The following is a 24,457-nucleotide window of genomic DNA, read 5'->3' on the forward strand; positions in this document are numbered from 1 at the left end:
ACTCCATGTTTGATAGGTTTATAATTAGATGTACAGCTGTTATATGTGACAGCTTGTAAACGATTTGTTAAATATGAGGCAATGAGCGATAAAGCTACACCTCTTATTCCATAGAACTGCAGCTTATCCAGAAGAATAGAGTGAGAGATGCAATCAAACGCCTTAGATAGGTCGCAGAGTGTGATGGCGGTTATCTTGCCCTCCTCAAGGCCCTCGATCACATCACTCACCACCTTGAGAACAGCTTGCGATGTTGATCTCTCTCTTCTGAATCCGAATTGTGAGTGGGTAAAAAACCTGTTTTGTTCAAAATAGTTGTATAGACGCTGTTTCAGGAGAGTCTCGATTATTTTACTGAAGATAGAGATGATAGTTATTGGTCGATAATTATTCGTATCCGAAAGGTTCCCTTTTTTATGAAGAGGTAAGACTTTTGATATTTTGAAAGCATCCGGGTAGATACCAGACAAGAAAATCAGATTTATGAGGGAGGTGATATGCTTTACAATTATATCAGCTACTTCCTTGATGACGAAGCTGTTCAGTTCGTAAGAATCCAAGCAACCTGAGTTGTTTAGACTATTTATGGTAGTTAGGACTTCATGTTCTGTGACCGGAGATAGAAAGAATGAACTGTTTGGGGTAGGGAAATTACGATAGTTTAAGAGTTCCGTGTCCGCCGTTGCAGGAATTGACTTTATTATGTTAGCGGCAATTTCAACAAAAAATTCATTGAAAGTCTCAGCAGACAAGGAGTCATCTTGGAGGTTGCTTGCATTTTTATTTATATTTCTTTCGAAATTTACAATTTTCCATGACGCTTTACACTTATTCTTAGCTGACGAAATGAAATTGTCATAAGCTAATCTTTTGCTGTTTTTTAATTGTTTATTATAATCTTTCTTGAAACTCCTGAAGACAGCAATGTCGACAGGTTTTTTGCTGACCTCTGAAATAGCTTTGAGAGTGGAGAGTTTGTCTCTTTTTTCCCTCAAAGAATCATCAAACCAATTTACTGGAGATTTCCTGACTTTTTCACGGCATTTTTTCAGAGGAAAAATATCAACGATCAGCTGTCTAAAGGTGTTTGTTATAAAATGAGATAAGTAGTTAACATCTCGATTGTTGATAACGTCGAACAAAATTATTTTTTTTACAAATCATTTTCGAATAATTGTATTATATCTAAACAACTCATCGAGAACGGTGCTGTTGACATGTTTATGAAGGTTTTGTATACCAGCCAAGATAACTGTTGAATTTTTCAGCATAGCAACTATGATGAAACATTTTAAAGTCTGCTCTTTATTAGAGGTGAGAAAATATGTGTGAATAGCTTGCAGTTTGATTTTTGGTTGATTTAAGTGACCACAAGGTGGAAAAAAAATTAGATTGAAGAACATTTGGTGGAAGTTGAGATAATAAGCTAACAAAACTCGTCGCATTGCTTTCTAGATAACATTAGAAGAACATTTTTGCTACAATTTTATTTAAATTTAAAACTACATTTATCCTCAAATTCAGACATTTGTTTTGCTTGAGTAATTACTAATAGAGTTCGCTTTTGTTTTTACACGTTTTTGCTTGAGAGCCATTTATCATTTTCCTTCTGCAACTGAACACTGTTATGACATTGTGTCTAAAGGAAAAAATGCATTATGCTATTAATAGAGCCTCTATAATATGTGATAAACAACATACATGAAATCGAATTCTTTCAGGCCTAACAAAATTGAGATTTCAAGCTGATCAATTATTCATACAGTGCATTTCTTTAATGTTCCCCCCTTTTATTTTTTGAACGAGCAACTCAAAAAATTGAAATTTGCGATAATGAAATTAATGCATGAATACTTTTTTTTGAAGTGAAATTGACAGATGAAACTTTCCAAGATGGCGACTGGTCGACATCTGGGAAAAAATTAAATGTCTTGTGACACATCATTTTGAAGCTTCTGACGAATCTGTTTAAAATCTGTTTAAAATCTGTTTTTCCGTTAACCAGCTGTCGCACCCCTACGAACGACAACCCTCAGAAGTCGAAACTTGTGCGAGCTAAGGATTAACGAGGTCTTACCTTTTAACGTGTGATTCCTAACACGGGTTGGATGGTAGCAAGTGAAGATCGATCGTTCAGACTAGGGCTTGAACCACCGACCAACACGGCAGTCAATTCGAGTGAGTGAACAAAGCACCCACGCCGAACCGCTTGGCTACCGACTGACCCTAGAATATGAAGTCAATATCTTCATCTAATACAAAATGGCGGAACATTTAATAATTTCCTGAAGACAAACACATTAATATCGATATTTCTAGAAATATTCCTTTTTATCTGCCATATGACAATTCCAACAACCCAATAAGGTTTGTTAAGTTGTTTTTTGTTTATAAAAACGTCAAAAAATGTCAGTACGACAATGAACATCATTGTTCAGTTAGAATATTCTCATTTAGTTTTCGGTTTTACTAGTAGAAAGGTACCACATCAACAATCTCTAAAATGGTCAATTCTCGTCCATTGGAAGAAAAAATTCTACAGAATGGCCAGCCCGCTCGCCAGATTCGACACTTTTGGACTTTTTTTTATGAGGTTATTTAAAGCAAAACGTGTATGAAACTGAACCTGCTTCAATATTGGATATACGGCAAATAATAATGAATATTTGTAGAGATATTGACGTTACTGTGTTCGAAAATGATCGGCGTGAAATGTCGCAAACGCTGTTCATATGTCAAGAAGTGCAAGGCAACCATTTTCCCCATGCAAAAATTCAGGAATAGTTAGGCAAAACACTTTTTACCGATCGCGAAAGAAAAGCACCTAAAGGCTGACTTTCGACCAAAAGAGGTCAGATGTCAATCTTGCTGAAGTGCCCATCAGTGAGTTGAGGACCGCTCTGAGAGCGGGGATGGATGGAGTGGGGTAGTAGGTTCTCCTCGCTAAATAGCTGGGGGAGGAAGCTTCTACTTCAGGGCACTCAACCCGGGAGGGGGCATGGGGGAAGGCAACCATTTCGAGCATCTTCTGAACTGACCTCAAGCTTATTACTTCATATTATGTAGTTAAATGTCAATGTATTCAGGCAATCATCAAAAGTTCCGCTATTTTGTAGTAGTTGAAGATATTGATATTATATTTTAGGGTTGTGAAGCATTTGTCAGGAGTTTCGAAAAGATGTGTCACAAGACCCCCCATTTAATTTTTTCCCAGATGGCGCCTAGTCGCCATCTTGAAAGTTTCATCTGTCAATTTCACTTCAAAATAAAGTATTCATGCATTCATTTCATTATCCCAAATTTATTTCAATTTTTTGAGTTGACCCGTTCAAAAAATAAAAGGGGGGGACATTAAAGAAATGCACTGTATACACTTTGTCCATGAGGTAATCTATATTTTTATTTTTAGCTAAATGAACAATTTGAAAAATTATGTTATCATCAGGTCGAATGCAGTCAACTCATGTTAACTGTAACTTGAAAAATGATGTAATTGAATTTTGGGGTACCACAGGGGTCAGTTCTGGGCCAATCAATCTTCCTATTATACATAAATGACTTGGCTAAATTGGAAATTTAAAAACAAATAGTGTATTCAATGTCAAAAGCCCGGTGATGGAATCATTACGCGAAAATAGATCATCTTGTAGATTTGAATATCATTCAAAAATCAATCTATTTCAATAATTTTCAACGATATTTCTTATTCAGCTGATGATGAATTCATGCATTACTTTATAGACACTGTATTCCATTTCATGCCATTGAAGTAACTCACTGTTCAAGAGTGCATTATTATTTTCTATTTATTGTCACAGAAACAATTATTTTTCACAGCCTGATCCCAAAGTGTGCCACGAGTCTCTGATGGATCAGATCAAACGTGGAGCAACGTTGAAACGAGCTAAAGCCACCAATGACAGATCAGCTCCGAAAATCTACTGAATCAAACAACGCAGGACGCAGAATATCTAGGAGTCAACATATTTATTGGGAATCTACGTAACTACAGTAGTTCTATTCATTTTCATTGATGATGAACGACAAATATTTCCTTTATTTTATTTTTATAGATGCTTTTATGAGTATTATAACTTATATGGACAAAGAGAGATGAAGTTTATTCCATGGTCCGTCTACTTGACTGCGGTTGATCTGTAAAGCTTTTGCCTCTTTATAGTTTTTCAGGGTTTAGTGAGCATATTTTTGAAAAATATATACAGTGTCCCATTTGTGAAAAAGTATTTGAAAAGACAGCGATTTTCTTCATATTTCTCGAAGAAATAATAATAGATTTCCAGTATTTTGTAATGTCATTTGCTTGTTTCATAACTGGTTTACAAAAGGTGCACAAAAATTATTTATGATTTGATGCAATCATTAATCTAAATAATTGGAGGATTGGTGATGAGGTGATTATTGTTTTGAGATTTTCCCAGAAAAAGTGAAATAAGCTTGAAGTTGTGAAAATTTATGAAATCGGTAAAATAAAAATTATAAATAGGAACTACAAATCAAGTTAATACAAATTGAAATGAATCTGTCAAGTAATCAGAATAAAACGTTTTTAGAAATGGATTTCATCCAGGTTTTGATGCCAAAAACAATTCAGTCTCTGTAAGACCAAGAGGGACTTCCTCTTCGATCGCGACAGACAGTTGTACCGATAACGACCGTCCTTAAATATGTCGTGATTAGAGTGGAGTCCAAAAATGAAGTTGGGTTTGAATAAATATTGCAGTGAAATAAGTATTTTAAGGACCAGTAACCAGGCTGGATGTCGACGTATTTGACGAGGTCTTCAGTTCGATAAAAAATGTGGTTTTCAAAATTGTTACGGAAGTTGAACTCGAATAAATATTGATAAACTCAAAAAAATATCGAAGTGCAAGAAGAATTGTGACGACTGGCGGCCCCATACGCCAGTAACCAGGCTGTGTGCTGATGGATTCGACTAAGTCAACTGTTTGATAATAGATTTTTTTTTTCCAAAGGACTTCCTAGAAGGAGGCAAACAGACTCAATTGGTTTTTATGAATGAAACTCGTTAATAACTGGCCGGATAGCCTTAGTTGCTGAGGCCAATAAATGAAGAAGAATATCGGGAGATATTAAAAAAAATCTCAATAAATAAATAAATCAATAAATAAATGTAAAAAATGAATGTAAATCAATAAATGTTGATAAACTCAAAAAAATATCGAAGTGAAAGAAGAATTGTGACGACTGGCGGCCCCATACGCCAGTAACCAGGCTGTGTGCTGATGGATTCGACTAAGTCAACTGTTTGATAATAGATTTTTTTTTCCAAAGGACTTTCTAGAAGGAGGCAAACAGACTCAATTGGTTTTTATGAATGAAACTCGTTAATAACTGGCCGGATAGCCTTAGTTGCTGAGGCCAATAAATGAAGAAGAATATCGGGAGATATTAAAAAAAATCTCAATAAATAAATAAATCAATAAATAAATGTAAAAAATAAATGTAAATCAATAAATATTGATAAACTCAAAAAAAATATTGAAGTGAAAGAAGAATTGTGACGACTGGCGGCCCCATACGCCAGTAACCAGGCTGTATGCTGATGGATTCAACTGAGTCAACTGTTTGATAATAGATTTTTTTCCAAAGGACTACCTAGAAGGAGGCAATCAGGCTCAATTGGTTTTTATGAATGAAACTCGTTAATAACTGGCCGGATAGCCTTAGTTGCTGAGGCCAATAAATGAAGAAGAATATCGGAAGATATTCCAAAAAAATCTCACTAATATACAATATCAATCTTTTTTTTTTAAGTAAACTCGTTTTGCTAATAGATAGGTTCTCCTTTCCAAAAACGGGTAGAATTTCGGATAGGCTGCGGATAGGCGATTTTTAAGAAATTTTTGTGTGTACTCACATATTAGGAGGCAGAGATTTCATCCTATATTTATGTCATCAGTGCTTGTCTAACTACTATTTAGGTAAGTCAGAATTAGGTGTCTCGATGGAGCACAAAAAATATTTTGATTTACACATGAAAAAAAAAAATTGAAGTTTTCAATACTATAATTCATTTATATAATAAATATAAGAGATATCATATACTCATCTAGGTATGATAAATATAACATAATATTTTCTCTTCAGTTACAAAAACTATTTGGTTCAGTGAGTTTTCATTTTTCTCAAAACAACATGAAACTGACAGAGGCACCTTTTCACAATTTTCCATTAAAATATTCCAAATCCAAACTCATCTGTCAGTTATCACTCTCACCACAACAACTACATTGGTTAGTATTTTGACATTTGGTGCTCTAGTTTTCATCAAACCTTTTTTTCACATCTAACTGGTTTTTTAGTAGCGTTGATTTCAGAAACCCGAATCCACATTTTTAGTTACTTTCGAGGAATGTCTCAAGTAACACTCAAAAATGAACAATACAAACATCATCGACATATGGCAACTGACACTTAAGACATTTACACAAAGTATTTCACTTCATGGTATTGAAGCTCAGGTTTTTATATTCAATAACGAATCAAAATTGATGACATTTTTTCTTTTGCCAATTGCTAAAGAAATTACATGGAAATGTATGAAATCGCGCTATTATTTATGAGGCAAGCATAATTTTAACTATACAGTTGGCATTTCTGGTTGATTTCACATTGATTTGGTTGTTCCATTTCTATTAGCTTCAAAATAAAAATTCAGCAAAAGTGCATCTGAACACCACTTCTGGAAAATCCACTATCATTTCTTGAAAAAATTTCGTATTTTGAATCGGGAACAAGTTATCAATTGATATATTTGGAATTTCGACTTTTAAAAATGGGACACTGTGTATAATAAATGTACAGTGATACTTCTAATCACTGTCTTTACTGTTCAACAGTATTTGAAGGCATGACATTAATCCATACTAATGAACATAATATTATTAAATTCATTGAACTTGTACTTCGAATATAAATGTCCATTGTCTACATTTTAATAGAATAATTATGTGTTAGCTGACATTTCCGCTGTTTCCTCATTACTTTTTTAAATTCCGATAAGATTAATTTCAGCACAGAACAAATGATCAATTATGGTTGAATAATGCTGTATTATTGACGTCCATTATTATACGAACATGACTGAATTATTTTTGTATTTACTTAGTCGAAATTAGTGTTATTATAAGGTTATTGTATGTATGTATATTACTGTTGGTTTTTCCTCTCTGGCGGTACCGAGAAGCAACGAAGAATTTTTTTTAGTAGGTTTTGACGCGCATTTCACAAACCACGTTGATGTCACGCGCATTTCACAAACCACGTTGATGTCTTGTTTTCTTCATCACCCGAAGACGCCAAGTTGGTTGGTAAAATGCGCATCGAAAAGAGTATTGTATTTCTGGTGAAAGAAAAAGGTGCTAGTTTTGGATTTATTCTGTGCCAGACGTTCCAGTTTCACCTTTTATTATATTGAGTCAAGTCAAGTCCAAAGATCAACAGACTATAAAAAGTAAGAAAATTACTGGTTAGTTTGGCTATGTATTCATATTGTAGTCTAACCTGATACCTGAAAGTTTATGAATCTACAGTTGAGATAACTTTTGATTGATAACTTTGGGAAAATCAAAAAGCCATCGGCTATATATTAGACAATAATAATAAACGTCTTTATTACTGCAACCACAAAAAAAATCACAGTAATAAGTTCTAACTACATATAAAAAGTTATATCAAAAAGAGAAATTCAATTTTTGCAGCTATACAAATAACTGCTAAACTGTTCTTCCACCTAACCTTACTTTACAGGTCATTTGATATCTCTTGAAAATATGTGATTTCTATAGTTCTAAAGTATGAAATGAGTTTCACTTCCACGCCGCCAGTTGTAGGTTATCCACGTGAAAATCATGGAAAAGTATCCATGATGATAATTATGAAATTTGGCATGAAAAGTCAAAAATTCACATTTTTATGTATAATGGTAATTGGTATAGAATCATAGGGAATACGTTCCAAGGTTCCAAAATAAAGCAATATGTATGTTACAATAAAATCAATTTTTTGGTAAATTAGCAATTATCAATCTTTATTGTCAATTTTGGTACAGGTTTGAAGAATTCAGTGATTTTTTCGTGTTTCATTGCTTTTAAAATATCTTTCAATTGTAATTGATATTTAGACATGGCAATCAAAAATTTGCCTTTCAAAAATAATACTCTTTTCCATAGATGGATCGCTTTTCATAAAATAGTCACAGAGTTCGTTAGCCATTTTTCAAACTCCACTCATTTTTTTCAAATTCAAGGTCAGCGCAATGCAGAGTCTGTTTTGGTCTAGTCATCTTGCGAATCAAGCAACTCCTGAATGTGAGTTGATTCTTTTTGCTCGAAAACTCGTCCTATTCCATTTGCAACTTCAACAACATCTGCAGTTGAATTCTGAATTTGCATGGATTTTTTATCATTTACAATAGATAGAATGATTTCTATATGCAGAGATGAATTCTTGTATGGCTTTTGCAAAATAGTGTTTCATATAATAAGGCTCATTTATATTGTCATGCTGTGTAAATCAGTATAAGGGTGGTAAATGTGAATTAACTTCCTTACTTCAGAGTTTGGGTTCAGGGTCATTTATTCTTGTACAGTTAATCATGTTTTTTGCCCCTTGAACTAACTAAATTATGTGGCATGGCTAAATGAATGACTGTCACTGTTTTTGATGTAAAAAAATAACCTCACAAAAACTGTACAGAAGTTTATCGCCTTTGTATATAGAGGTCGCTTGACAGAAAATTGCATAAGAATGAAACCAATTTTCTACTTCAGGACTAGAAATCATTTTTTTTATCAAATGACCCCATAAAAATTTAGTATGGATTTGCGGTTCATCATATCGGCCAATTGTAGAAGATAAATAGTCTTTAATAAATCAAAATAATAATAAAAGGAGAAATGAAAATTTCTAAGTTTTTTACCACGTTTATTAAAATTGATTTTTTACCACCTACCAACGGCTAAATCCATCAATTTATTATAATAATAAATATGTTGATTTTTTGCTGTGGTGTACCTTCAATATCATATCATACAAAAACTACTAAAGAGAAATCTTTAGGTTCTAGAAATTCCAATGTTTCCAATATGTTTGAACTCATCAAATATGAAAGCTTGATGTCACAGATTTTTTCAACCCTTTTCAAAAAAACATCTCGAAGTTCCCTTTCAATTCAATTCTTTTTCGAATAGTTTTGAAAATTATGTCTACTTGATATATCCCTATTTTCGGACATTGTTGTTGTATTGATTTGTTGCTTTTCTCTGCCAGTGAGATCCAGTAAGGTTTTGTTTTTTTTTATGTAAATACCGAAGATACTTCTGTTTTCCATTATCTTGTAATACATTCGTCAGAAAGGTTGGTATAATGTAAATAAGTTGAGATTTGCAGATGTTAATATATTGACAAATAAGTGTGTAGAAATAATTTACAGTATTTATTTTGGTTATTTGTTTACGAATTGAAAGTTTTTTTAACTGTTATTTAAATTTATTCAAGTTTTGCTGAAATTTTATATCATTATTTTTTGTACCTTTTTCTGAAAGTAACATAACCGAATGATGATTCGGTAATTAATTATGTACATGTAAATATTTTTAATTATTTGCCACAATAACTGATTTCTGTTTTATCATTGATATATAGTAAATAAGATTATTTTGTTTCATTTATGATAAAGTGGAATGTATCAAATACTAATGATTAGTGGTAGATGATTTAGCTTAATGTTCTATGGATATTGTATCTTAACTGTATATATAACAACAAACTTTCATATAGTGATGGTTTCATATTTAATATTTGCTACTTTAATGTCCAAAAGTGATGTATCACTTTACTGTAACAACTAGATCCAAAACTGTATTGTATAAGACTTTTGCTTTCTTTGTGTTGTGTCTGATCAATAAAGTTGGGTAAATTCATTCAATTTTTTTCAATATTTCCTATCATTTTAAAAAATTCTTTACAGAAGTTGCATTTCAGCAACTCATGTGAGTTGTGATCATTCAAGGTTTTTATTATCAATACAGAAATAAAAATATAAATTATATTGAATTCCACTTTTAAAAAATAACTTTTTGTTTTTTTTTTTACTTGAAAGAAAAATACTTTCGAAACAACTATTTTTATATGAACATTGTATATTGTGTATAATTCAATGTTCATACAGTGTTCAAGGTGGAACGATGAAACTCTCAGGACTGATAGAAATGCTCGAAATGCACCTACCACCTGAATGGGGTTGGCCAAAGTGATATACACTGTCCGTCCACAGTAAAAATGGGGTGTTCCATCGCGAGTGGCGGACAGTGTATATCACTTTAGTCAACCCCATTCAGGTGGTAGGTGCATTTTGAGCATTTCCATCAGTCCAGAGAGTTTCATTGTTCTACCTCGAATATTACGGAAGATACGGGGGCGTTTTCATGAGAAGTGAGACACTGTATAAAAGTAGTTGTTTCAAAAGGGCCTTCTCTTCCTGTTTGTGTCTGAAAATTACTTCTTTGGATGGTCTACACATCTTTGTAAAGAGTTTATTTTGAAATCAATTGATTTTTTCCTTTCTTTGGAAGATTCTCACATTTTTTGCTTGAGGATGGAGAAGTAGAAAACCAAAACCTTTCTTTTCCAAAAATGAATCTCTCCCAAAAATATATTTCTTTCAATTCAAACAAGATTCCTATGGCTGGGATTGAATCAAATAAGCAAATGAATGTCATTACGTTCCGTCATTGATAACATGAGTAAATTTAATCCATTTGTAACATTAGGTCGTAATTTTATGAATGGATTGAATGTTTCATCTTGTAAGAGGTGATGAAACAAGTGTCTTATTCCGAAATATCGATGTCCGCCATTGAGGATGACAAGTGATTAATGTAAGTAAAATTTCACCTTTTCAATATACTATATTGTGCAGCAATCCACTGAATGATATCTGATTCAATTCCATAATGAATGTTTGGGGTAAAAACTGAATAGGAAAAACTGTTTTTTGTATAATTCAATATTCATATAGTTCATATAAAAGTATTTAAAAACTAAATTGCAAAAACGAATGTGCTAACCATATCAAAATTACACAATAAAGTAAAATTTTCTACTCCAAGTTAACAAAAATCTAATGTTATTTGTAACATTCCATGCAATGAATGTAATAAATCGTACATTAGCCTAACACCTTTAAATTTAAATGGCCTATTTTATCACATGAAAGGATTTCACGGGAAACATAAATTCTCGTGCTTCATCTGAGCACAAGTATAAATTCAAACAAATTAGCTGGACCATTAAAAAAATACCAAATTTGGAAATAGAGTGGAGTGACAAAAGAAGAGCTTCACCAAATGATTTTGGATCTGAATAGTTTCATCGGTGATGAAAACTGCATCTCTGCATCTCCATACAATTTCTGAAATATATCCATCATAAAGACTGTTTTATCTTATTTGCAGAATGAATGGTAATAGTTAGATGAAATCATGAACATCGATAATGCAAAACTGTTCGTAGGATTACAAAAAACTCCCAATTAAATTTTTTAAACTGATCACTTAGTCATCTAACTACGAAAAAAAATGTCCCATTTATATATTCTATCAAAATCAGCTGGAGTCCCAAGTTGATTAGGTCATTAATCCAACTATCATTCCATCAACAACAAGAAATTAAAATCACATATGGATCTAGAACATACGTAGATTTTTATTGCAGAATAAAAGGAAAGGTATATTTTTAGGAGATAATTATATTTGAGAAACTTTGTAGTTTTCCCATGAATGTTATCTGTTTCTCAAAATTTCGAGATTAAAGTAGAAATTTCAAGGCTGAAGTCATTATTTCGAGATTAAAGTTGAAATTTCAAGATTAAAGCTGAAATTTCGAGTTTTAAAGTTGTAATTTCCAAGAAACAAATAATAAAAAAAATGTGGTCCTTCTGATGGTTTTGTAAAATTTGAAAAACAATATATGCAAATGTCGATAAATTTTTTGTTACGAAAAAATGGCGGAGATTAACATTTATTTTTTTTTCAAAATATAAGCTAGTTAGCTTAGTTAGCTAGTTAGCTAGCTTAGCAGAAAACAGCAGAAAACAACCACCGGAAAACACATTTTGTTGAATCAGTCTACTTCATAATTTTAGGCTCCTTTATTACGACGTTGAACTTTTTTTTTCTTCGTCGTAAGCAATGAAAGCGGAAATAATTTTCCTTTCAGTGGAAGAGCTTCATGAAGCAAGAGCCGAATCGATCCTTCTACGAAACCCTTCTTCACTTGGAAGGATCGATCGCAGCTTGAGAAATGGTTCTTATGGAGATTCTGTGAAACATGTTCTTCCTCACGAATCAATAAATAGTTGTCCTGAAAATCTAGGGAAGAAAATTGGATTGGATAATTTAGGAAACACTTGCTACTTGAATAGCATTTTACAAGTGTTGTTCATGACGAAGAATTTCAAGAACGAAGTTTTAATGATGAACGAAAACGGGAATGTTTCCTACTTATTCATCAAACTCAAACACCTGTTCATGCAGCTGCAGTTTCGTAAGAAGGTATCATCTTTCCCTCCAACTGATTTCCTGGAGTCTTTGAAGTCCACTAGATACTCGTTAGGACAACAAGAGGATTGTTCCGAATTCTTGGGGTTTTTGTTGAATACTCTTCGTCAGCAAAACAATAGCAAAACCAATACTCCTGACTGCTCTGGACTGAATGATTCCGTACTGCCCATCTCGTCTTGTGTTTGTAAATCTTTTGCTGGAAATATCCTCACTTGTTTACTTTGTGGTAAATGTTCAAGAAGTACGGAACACTTATGTGAATTTCTGGAACTTCATCTAGCTTTTCCCAATATGACTAATAACCAGTCCGTGCAAAGCTTATTATTAAATCATCTGAAAATGGAATTTTCAACAGGTGATGATCGACTGTATTGTCAAACATGCGCCAAACTAACTGACTGTTATAAGGAAACAAGTATAGCTGAGGCACCAGTCAATCTAATAATAACACTGATGATTTTCAAACAAGACTCAACCTCTAACGGAAGCAAGAAGCTCTTTGGAAGGTTCGAAATAGATGAACATTTCAACCTAGCAGACCACTATTATAATATTCATGCAGTCATTGTTCACTGTGGTTCTGGCGTTGAATTTGGTCATTATTACGCCTTGGTCAAAGACGAAACGGACTGGTTTAAGTTTGACGATAGTCGTGTCACGAAGTGTTCTGGCGATGCATTCAATTTATTGGAGCCTCTGGAGACACCCTACATTTTGTTTTATAAGAGAGAGGACATTGTTGGATCAAGATCTTCAGATGATGTGGTGCTGCAGGTTTTTCCGGGTTTTCCTACAGCTGAAAAAGCAAATGCGCCACTGGAATCAATGAAGTCGCCCCGGAGCGCAAATTAGTTTTTATTGTTGTTTTTATTTTATTTTTATCGTTGTTTTACTAAAATTTGTTATTTCTCGAATATATACTTTAATCAAATATGAGAAATATACTGCGAATTTCAGGTTTATTTTGGACTCCTATGTCACCCCAGCGCCGACTTTCGATGTGTTTTTTTAATCGGTGGGTTCTGCTTGTTTTACTGTAAATCTATCTGAAACAAATGAAAACCCTCAACTTTTTGGAAATTTTGGCCTTCCAATAATTTTAGACCCATTTCAGGCTCCTATTGATTATTTTTTGTTTCACATTTGCATAAAATATCTGACTTCCTCAAATACGTCGGATAAAACGAAAATATTATTTGAAAAACATTCTTGTACTGTGGGCAAGAAATATATTGGGAAATTTGGGCTCATTTCAGGCACATATGACCCCTCATCGCCAATTTTCCGTTTGTTGTTTTTTTAATCAATGGGTTCTGCTAGCTTTACAGTTGATCTGACAGAACCAAATCGAACTCCCCTACTTTTTGGAGCCTTTGATCTTGGAATAATTTCAGATATGTTTGATAAAAATGTACGTTCAATGTGCCATGATTCCGTGGAACATTGAATATTTTCCAACTCTGGTCTATCTTAGTGGTCAACGTATGTGTTTGATAATTGTTCATTATTTCGTCAAATTACCGCATTAGTTTTCCAAATGCAGATTTTCAAAGTCCGTCCGTTTGCTATATCATGGATGTAGAATTCTCATCAAAAGACTGATAAATCCATAGAATAAATTGTACATAAATAAACCCTCAGTAATTTTCCATAGATCATACGTACACCACTGGACCTTTCACTATGCCACAGTATTCCGTATATAGTTACGGAACACTGTGACTATGCATTTCCGCCTATAGTCGAGTCAATGAAGTTTCTTTCGCTTATGATCAAGAAACACCTTCGTAATTAATGATATTTTATAAATTCGATCTATTGTGTAATTTGAATTCGGAAACGTTTTGAAGTGGGGAAATAATTATATACTGCAAACAATAGGTGAGATGTTTATATAAACTATTTAATTCTATGTGACTTTTATTTGAAAACAATTATTAGTATATTATAATAATAATAATAATAATTATAATAATCACATTTATTTCTCACATAAATTGCACCCTTCATATTTGTGACCGTGACTTAATGAATAGAAGAAAAAGACGAAGATCATTTTATCTGGAGGCAAGACCTCCACTGAAATGATCTTCCAGTCATTCCATTAAAGCCCTAGTCTGAACGATCGGTTTTCACTTGCTATCGTCCAACCCGTGTTAGGATTCACACGTTAAAAGGTAAGACCTCGTTAATCCTTAGCTCGTACAAATTTCGACTTCTGAGGGTTGTCGTTCGTAGGGGTGCGACAGCTGGTTAACGGAAAAATAGATTTTTTAAAACTCAACCCCAAAAATGCTCCGCTAACTTTAGTATCATTACACATCAACGCTGGTGTTCCCCAGGGATACCTATTGTCTTGAACCCTATTTTTATTGTATATCAACGACTTATTGGAGAAAACCAAGAATCCAATAGGTATATTGTTTTGCTGACCACAGCATACTTGTCTCGTCATTCTATTTGAATTCCAGGACATCGGCTACGGAGGTACATCTTCACCGGCAGCAGGAGATTGCATATCTCAATGGGGATCTAGAAGTGATTTCGACTTGGGGTGAAAGTAACCAGGTTCAATTCAATGCTACGGAAACCCAGGCATCAATTTTCTCCAAGAATATATCTTCGAACCGGATATTGAAAGAAATTGTTTGCTAAATGATAAATTCAATTCTGAATTTTTACCTTTGTAGATAGGTATACATATATCTGTTTAAAAAAATCTGTTTAAAATCTGTTTTTCCGTTAATCAGCTGTCGCCTCCATATGAACGACAACTCTCAGAAGTTGAGAAACTTGTGCGAGCTAAGGACTAACGAGGTATTACCTTCTAACGTGTGATTCCTAACACGGTTACAGAATCATCCCAGCTTCAACCAGATAGATTCTCTCGAGAAAAATATCTGGTCGAGGCAGGAATCGAGCCCACGGTCTTCCAATCGTGAGTCGGGCGCACTACCACCGCGGCCAATTCCACATATATTATCTGGAGCTTCCGAAATAAATTGCCGAATTTGCGATTTCTATAGTACTCTGGATTTTTTGGCACGGTAACCATCTGGTTGACGCTTTGAAAAGGCCCACAGTTCAAAATATTGGGATATATCTATATCAATGTTAATATGCAATGTAGTCTTCAATATAAGATATATGGACTATGAAGTCGAAAACTTTCATTTCTTGACTAATTTTACAAAGTATGCCTGTAAAACGTTTTCCTGAAATGATCCGATCTTCTTGTTATTGCGGAAATCCATGATTTTTCTATAAAATATTTTATACGAAATTCTGAATTTTGTAGACAACAAACTATATTCTTCGTCTTTTGCCAAATCTTTTATTTCGAGAGGGATTAACATTTCTTTATCACTTTCCAGTACGATAAATAGGTTAAGGCTTCCGCGGCCGAGATTTTCGCAGTGTTACTATCTTTATTAGCAAGCACGAGTGGCTGGCTTCTTCAGATATCTTGATGATTTATCGGTGAATCATCAGTTCCTCAAAACTACAAAGGCTTTCAACCCGAATGAAGATAGTAACACATTCCATTATTTTAGAAAATATAAAAATTTTGTTAGGAGCTCCTAATAGTGACCAACCTCTCCTCCAAACGGTGAATAATCTAACCAAATGGTTACGACTTTCGTGATCGAGGTTTTCAGTGTCACTATTTTTCGGTTTTGAAGGACGTCGATTTTTTGTAATTTCTTCTCGACGTTTCGCTGGCGCGAGTGGCTAGCTTCTTCAGAGGTTTATACATCCTGAGTAATCTCCGATGTCTCTTCAAACCCTAAAAATAGTGACAATGAGTAATTAATATATGCTTCAAACTATTCACACTCAATATGCACCAACAAAAATGGCGATTTACAACTGAACAAATCGGAAAATGTACATAGCAACATGGAATTTTCTAAGCAATGGAAATGGTCATGTGATTTGAGCTGGGTTATGGAATTGCAAAATCACGTCATCCTTATACATACTATACACACACTTTATGTGTGTGTATATTATGTATAACACACACAAACACTATATGTGTGTGCGCGTGTCTATAAATGTATTTTTGTATGTCTCGTGTGGCTTGTAGTTGAGCATCTCACGTTAAAGGTTACACTTTTGTGAATTACTTTAATTTATTTGCGACACATTACTTTTAATAATTGTACCTATAACATGTGTGGATAAATTACCATTATTCAATATATATCATTATCATCTTTCGGTAAATAAGGCCTAACCGACATTAATGATAATTATTAGAAAATACGATTCAAAATTATAACATATGATTAGAATACATTTTGGAAATGATCACTTATATAAAGAAAAATAATTTAATTTCGATTTTTTGAACATAGGGTACAAACAAAAAAATAAAATGAATCTATTGTGTTGGCGAAACGCGTTTAGAATTAAAACAAATTGTTTATTTATTATCATGGATAGCAAAAAATTATATTTACATTGAAAGGGTTATATTTTATGAAAAAAAAAATTATATGTTTGACATGAAAGACAAACAGATTTACTACCTAGGTAAACAAATAACTATTGCCCTTGCTCTGAAAGTTTTATTTTCACATATTTCACATAAATTTCAACAAGTCATCAAAACTGTAGTTGTTTTTTAGGACTTCCAAAGAGTGCCTGTTTTTCGTATTCGTTGACGCGACTATTAGTGCCATTCATTCTCCCGTTTCGGGCAAAGCGGACCTCACATATGCCGATCACATGATTCTACTGAAAACTTGATTTAAAGTTGACTTTGCGCAATATGCGCAGAGTCAATATTACCACAATATTTCATTCTGTCATTGTAAGACGAAATAGATACAACACACTCCGTTAACTATGTTGTAGAAATGCTCAAGTAGTGGCTGACTGTGTGAAAATAGTTTAAAATGTGTTGAATTTCCCGGTGGAAACATAGGCGTGACCTAGTCAACATGAGTTACTGCAGTCCTTACGATAAAACTAGTTTTTTGTACTACGTCGACGAAAATAAGCTATTTTCGGGTATAACATTTTTTACCTTCGCTGTGATAGGGGTATTTTGGTATATTCTCAGGTGCTACAGTTTCTTTGAAAAACACAAAATCCCCAGAGCAGTCACCCCATCTGCCCCTTATGGAAATATCAAGGACATTCTTTTCCGAAACACAACAATGTACGTTTTTCTGTGGAAGTACTATAACAAGTTCAAGAGGAAAGGATATAAATTTGCCGGGTTCTACTTGTTTTTCAAACCGGGTATACTCGCGGTCCACCCTAGTCTGACGTTCAAAATTTTATCTGACGACAGAGGGTTCGATAATGTTTCTCGCAAGAAAAACGTCCTGGATTACAAGAAGGTTCTTAGGATGTTCGATGATAGTATACTTCAACAGCTGATAGAGAGTTCCAACGCAATAAAGCCTAGCCTTGAGGAACAACTTGCAGGAAAAACACCTCTCAAAGAGGTGCTCTATGGCTTCTTGGCAGAATCAAGTTGCCTTACTTTCGGTTTTAACAAGGGTTCAGCAGATGTTTTGATCAAGAGCGCCGATGAAAAAATTCGTTCCGGTTTTTGGCACTACTTAAAACTGGTTTTGTCTTTCACAAAGAGCAAATCTTCAAACGAGGATTTACGGAACTTCATCAAAGACGTCTGCGGATACAGGAAGAAGCACGACGTTAGGGAAAAAGATCTACTTCAATGTTTCACAGATACTCTGAGAGATGACAGAGAGTCTGAGGGAATAATTGATGAAATAATCGAAATTGCAATCGAAAATATCATTTATAGTTGTTCCACAGTCCTATTTTGTTTATACGAATTGGCCTCAAATCCAGATATTCAAGATGATTTGATTGGAGAGATAAGAAGATTCAATAAGAACAATAGTACCATCAATTTGGACAATCTGCACCATCTCATTTACTTGGAAGCAGTTGTTAAAGGTGAACTACTGTTTATTATTGTAATTTATATTATATAATATTTAGCATAGATACAGCGGCATGGATTGAATATAGGTTATGTTATGACAGTATTGAAAAGAGCAGAGGCGGCTCGTACGTTTATACGATTATAGAAATTGTAGAAATTCGTTCAGCTAGCTTTCGCCAGTTAACGGAAAATTTACATATTTTTGTCCGATGATTACGAATCTAAAGTTAAAACTGCACTCAAGAATCGAAAAATCTACTTGCCTCTCACAGTTTTCCGTACAAATAGAGGAATTTCTTCAAAATTGTTTATTTTTCAGCAAACTACATCTATTAACACAATTGTTTACGAAAAAAATGACATTTGTACAAAGGACTTTTTCGCACGGCGAGAAGAGCTGTTTCTGGTTGTTTTAGACTGTTTATAATAAAAATACAAATAAGGTTGTTTATGGGTCCATTTTGGATATCAAAAAATATCTTAACTTTTGAACTACAGGATTTTAGAGTTTGAGACTCCATTTAAATTATCATATTTTTAATTTTTTCGATATAACTCAGGAATAACTGATGTCCTGATCACTCACTATACGGTGTTTTCATAAAGAAATCTTATCTAATGAGGTTATATTTGGATTTATGTTGATAAATAACTTCATATTGACATATGAACTACAGTTTTTAAACCACAGGACGCTAAAGTTTCAATAATGTCTATGATAAGTTTTCATCTTACCGTAAATATCGCTGTAAATCGTATTTTCTGAGTATCTACGTTAATTTTCTATCGTAGTCAATTTTGTATAATTTTTCATGACGACCATGCGAAATCTGCCCGAAAATTTGAAAAACGTTATAATCCACTACTTTTTCTTGAAATTATTATTTTTGGAATACCTATTAATTTCTTAGATATCTTGTCCGAAGAAAACCTAAATGTGATTTTGGAATCCTACCAGGAGCAGAGCATTGGCGCAAAATTCTGAAAGTATATGAAATACACAGTCATTTTTTTATATTTCCTGAATAAGTTATTGTTTTTCTATTCTCATTGCAGGAATTAATTATTTGAAGTTAGTTCTCGGATAGAAAATGCAGTTGTCTCTGGAATTATAATTCAACTTTTTCACAAATGAATTCAAAAGTTTTAATATCAATATTCTGAAACATTGCATATGTTTGGTTGTTTTCAAGGTGAAATTCCTTGTATAGGTTCTATCCAATATATTCTTGTTCATTTTCATCCACTAGTGAGGATTTATCTTTATCCCATCTTTCAAATCAGGTGTCTACAAGACTCAAAAATATGTTTCCAAAAAATTTAGCGTTATTGAACTGGTTTCATAAAATTTGATAACATTGGTGTTCACAAAGGTATCAACGTTGGTTTTTGTAACATCGGTTGTTAGAAATCCTCCTTTGATTTACGTACGTAATCAGATAGTTGTAGGTTCACAGATGGATCAAAACACCTTCCGGTACTGGTGCAGGTGTTTTCAGTCGCAAACCCAGGACAGAAATATCAACCTGCCTAGGAACCTATGCGACTGTATTTCAGGCGGTAATTTACGCTATTGAATTGTGTGCGGAGAGATTGGATAAATCCAACCTCATACACAAGTCAATAAAAATATTCTCGGACAGTCAAGCGGCCTTGGAAGCTCTTGGCTCCTACCTAGCGATGTCTAAATTGGTAGCAAATTGCCAAAAACGACTCTCCTCGATAGGAAGACTAAACAGATTGTCTCTGGTCTGGATTCCTGGCCATACCGGCCTGTAAGGCAATGAGGCTGCTGACTCCCTTGCAAAGGAGGGTGCTGCAAGCAGTTTCATCGGACCAGAACCTGTCATTGGCATCGCTTCAGGCTTTGCCAAACAAACATTGAACACCTGGATGGATTTCTGGCAGAATCTTCCAGGATTGGCTCACTCTAAGGCGTTTATTCACCCTTCGAAGCTTGGTACCAAATAGTTGTTGGACTACAGTAGGGATGAACTACGATGTATAACAGGCCTTCTTACAGGTCACTGTCATTTGAATCATCACATGCAGAGACTTGGACTGTCGGAAGACAGTGTGTGTCGCCTCTGTCTGGAAAATGATGAAACTGCAGAGCATACACTTTGTGCCTGTCCCGCTGGGGATCGAATCAGGTTCTTTGAGTTCGGTGGAATAGACCTACTCACTTTGGACCTAACCTAATCTAACCTAATGTGCGTAAACGTGGTCAATAAAAGAAAGTTTTTTCTAAAAACTTAATTATCTGGTAATTCAAAAGTTAGGACATTTATGATAAGGAATTTGGACCCAAAAACAACTTCTTTGAATATAAGTGTGCTATGAAAAAACTTCCTGCATATTATCTATTGCAGAAACGTTAAGAAAATACCCACCCGTACCTCTAGTTACCAAGAAACCTAAGAAGGATTATAACATGAACGATTTCGGGCTGGATTTACCCAAAAGTTGTCTCATCTTCGCCACAATATTCGGAGTTCATCATGACCCTGCGAATTTTCCTGATCCAGAAGCATTCGACCCAGATAGATTTTTTGAGGATAATATAAAATATATCAAGCCCAACACGTATTTTCCATTTGGATTGGATTCAAGAAATACTATAGGTATGACTTTTATGTACTCAATTGCTTCAGTACAAAATAAAATTCGAAATGTTTACCACTACCAAGGTTCCTACAAGTAGAATCTGATAAATGTCCGCTTGAAAAAAACTACTTCTTCAGCTAACACCATAACGCATATTGAATTATATCTGACAGACATATCGCAGGTGTAAAAGAAGGACCTCGCCGAACTAAAGTAAATCCGAGCATTTTTTCAATAAAACACATCACCGTAAATATAAATTCTTGTTTCTGACTCCGACTGAAAAACTTCCTTGACTCGACTACAAGTGTTTTTCGGATACAATTCAATGTCCATCGTGTATTAGCCGCGATTGTTATTTTTCGGCAGAAATTCGTCAGATCGCACTAAGTACGAACGTTGGTAGAAGTGAATAACGAGATTTATTTGAACACACTGTATATCGTTGATAGTGTTGAAAGTTTGATTTAATATATCATCGAAGGAACTAGTTTGAGAGAAAGTTAGGAATGAAATTTCCAGGAACATGATAACAGATAAACGGAAACATTCAATAAACGTCGATAAAAACGAGAAGAAACTTATCAAGCGATTGAAAGACAAAAACGTTTTTTATTTGAATGCTGACAGAGGAAGCGAAGTGGTAATTCTGGATAAATTGGACTACTACGAAAGGGTCAATACTCTCATCACTAACGGACCTCCTGCGAAATTGTCCAGGAACCCGTTACCAAAGATGATTGCCGAAGTAAAAGACGTCCTCAAGAAATGCGATAACATACTTACCCTTCAACTGGAACGGAACTTACAAGTTTCCAACCCAACGGTGTCAAAACTATTTTGCCACCCAAAAATCCACAAACCGGGAAAATTAATGCACCCCATCGTGTTAGCTCCTGGATCTCCTACCTACCAAATAGCAAAATTGCTCAGTAAGGAATTTGAAGGCTTGCCTATAGCGGAACCAGGTTTTAGTATCGAAAACTCCTTAGAGTTCATACAAAATATCGTTCTGCAAGAAGGTGAGATTTTGGTTTCCTTTGATGTTAATAGTTCTTTATTTCCTAGCGTCCCAATTCCACAGACCTTACAATACCTCAGGGAATTACTAGAGAAAAATAATTTCAATGATAACGAAATTGATGAATTCGTTTCTCTCACTAATTTGTGTATGAAACTAAACCGTTTTTAAGTAGGTTGCTTTTATGAACAACAGGAGGGAACGGCTATGGGTAACCCCTTGTCCCCGTATCTGGCAAACCTGTTCATGAGCAGATTCGAAATGGAAACCAAAGAAAAGTCAAAGTATTTTCCTAGGATATGGCTAAGGTATGTGGATAATGTTTTCGCGATATTCGATAACAAAAAATCGAATATTGACGACTTTGTTATTTTTAAATAACAGATTTTCATCAATAAAATTCACGTATGAGTTAGAAAATTAAGGATATTTCCATTTCTTGACGTTTTGGTAATGGGGAGCTAATATGGAGAGCTAGAATATTATGTATTCAGAAAGGAAACAAGCACGTACAGGTAGTTTCCTGACAGTGGACAGTGGACAGCACAAACGTGCTGGGCTGAATTTTCTAGTGCATCGTCTGTTGACTTTTCCTCTCACACATGAGAGGTTCACAAGAGAAAAACGTACAATACAGGAAATAGCAGCCAGTAATGGTTTCTCGAGGGGTATATTAGATGATATAATAAGGAAGAAAAAGTTTAGGTTAGGCATCCTCCAGTAATGAATACATATTAAGTATAATTTGATAATAACAACGCTGATTTAGACTCAAGTGCTCCATCAATAACTCATATTCTACAGCTAATATATTCCTAATGGAAGATTGGATCGAATAATCACGTCATCCCCTTACCAGGGAAAATTGAAAATATCTCAGGTATGCCTGATTTAATCTGGCAAAGTGATTTTCATACAAACTATTTAAAATTTTAATCGGAATTCAAAAGTGAAAAAAATTATTGACATTAAAAAAATTAATTAATTATTGACGCGAGTGTTCAATATTTTTGTTACAAACAACTATGAAAAGTTTTTGGATAAATGTTATATCACATTGCATGTTTGGAATACTACATTTTTCACTTTTTACCCAAATTAATTATGCACGCCTATGGAACAGCTACTCGAAAATGATTTATTACGCCGCTGCGGGAGAAAATAGTCAATACCACTCCTTCGTGAAGCGTTTGTGTCAATATGAATAATCTTTTTCTTATAATGAATATAGGCAGAATATTTGTTCAAATTTGTCAAGTCATCCAAAAAACTTCTGTTTCAGGCTTCAGGTTAACAAATGTTCATGTCGAGTTATGTATATTCAACATCCTCTCCTCCTTCAGGGTCGATCTAACGAAGAAGGACCATGTCCTGGAGTTCGACAACGATAAACTGGTAACCTATCCTAAGGAACCATTGCCTCTGAGATTCGAATTGTTAACTAACTAAAAATCCTTAATAAACTCAATTTTTATGATCTCTTATTTAACTTGCAGTGTTTGTATTCATTGTCGATTCGAGTGAAATCTTGCAACCGAATTTTAAAGCAGTTATCATCCACGTTTAGTTTGGATGGCAAAGCATGTGACCCCATTCTACACACAACCGCCCAAGATGGTGTACTCGTTTTTTATGTACTCCATGCTTTGAGTAAAAAGTTTGCTTGATTCAATATGGAGAACCGACCAAGAGCAACAGTTACTATAAGGCACCTCCATGTCATAACTATCAAATAAAAGAGTTGGCTGAAAAGAATAGGAACAATAAAATGACGTCACTCTGTATCCAATATGGCGAACAAGTACTTTATTCATCCTGTTAATATGAGTATCAAATGAAAAATGATGTCGGCGGACTTCCAAAGATGGTGGAATGTGTTTTTATGCACCTCCATGAAACAGATTTCAAGTGAAAGGGTTCAAGGGAAAAAATTCGAAATGGTGGAAAACAAGACGGCCGCCATACCAATTTCAAAGGTTGCAAAGGTTGATGATAGTCTGGCGGTGCTGGAACAAATGTTGTAGAGATCAACCATGCAACAATGAAGCATTAAATGATATGAACAGACTGAGAAAATATTTTTAAGTATATAGTTCAAGTAAACGATATAGTGCAACCTACCTTCCAAAAGCTCCCCTTTAATAATATGCTTAGGGTGCTAACTAATTTCATTATACAATAATCATTTCTTTATATATATATATATATATATATATATATATATATATATATATATATATATATATATATATATATACAGTGTGACCCATTTAAAATGGAACCACCCCTGTA

The 24,457-nt window shown here is 34.1% G+C and overlaps 2 protein-coding genes across 7 annotated transcripts in view; both read left to right on the forward strand.

Moving 5' to 3' along the window:
* Positions 1-4,108, forward strand: part of mim (missing-in-metastasis) — a 190,944-nt gene extending 186,836 nt beyond the window's left edge. For 4 of the 5 annotated variants that reach the window (XM_074181284.1, XM_074181286.1, XM_074181287.1 and 1 more), the window contains one exon: positions 3,838-4,108. In XM_074181284.1, coding sequence (XP_074037385.1) covers positions 3,838-3,945 — 108 coding nt within the window. In that variant the 3' untranslated portion in view covers positions 3,946-4,108. Of the gene's footprint in view, positions 1-1,268; positions 1,315-3,837 lie in introns of all 5 variants that reach the window. The other variant, XM_074181285.1, reaches the window with a different exon arrangement.
* A 13,251-nt stretch (positions 4,109-17,359) lies between these two features.
* Positions 17,360-23,642, forward strand: LOC111513896 (probable cytochrome P450 6d4). 2 transcript variants are annotated; one of them, XM_074181297.1, is made up of 3 exons: positions 17,368-18,548; positions 20,910-21,161; positions 23,448-23,642. In XM_074181297.1, exons 1-3 carry the CDS (start codon positions 17,555-17,557, stop codon positions 23,612-23,614), a joined length of 1,413 nt encoding a protein of 470 aa, XP_074037398.1. In that variant the 5' UTR covers positions 17,368-17,554; the 3' UTR covers positions 23,615-23,642. The 2 variants fall into 2 exon arrangements, with proteins under 2 accessions (XP_023025884.2, XP_074037398.1); XM_023170116.2 differs by lacking the exon at positions 20,910-21,161 and having other exon boundaries at positions 17,360-18,548.
* Positions 23,643-24,457: the final 815 nt, after the last annotated feature.

This window comes from Leptinotarsa decemlineata, unplaced genomic scaffold (assembly GCF_025532065.1).
Source record: "Leptinotarsa decemlineata unplaced genomic scaffold, Ldec_3_MD MMD2_tig00026307_RagTag_RagTag, whole genome shotgun sequence".
Taxonomy (NCBI): domain Eukaryota; kingdom Metazoa; phylum Arthropoda; class Insecta; order Coleoptera; family Chrysomelidae; genus Leptinotarsa; species Leptinotarsa decemlineata.

Coding starts and splice junctions, on each gene's coding strand:
- LOC111513896 (XM_074181297.1), top strand. CDS start 17,555: ATGAGTTACTGCAGTCCTTACGATAAAACTAGTTTTTTGTACTACGTC. Junction 18,549..20,909: donor CTTGGAAGCAGTTGTTAAAG/GTGAACTACTGT, acceptor TATCTATTGCAG/AAACGTTAAGAAAATACCCA. Junction 21,162..23,447: donor GGATTCAAGAAATACTATAG/GTATGACTTTTA, acceptor CTTCTGTTTCAG/GCTTCAGGTTAACAAATGTT.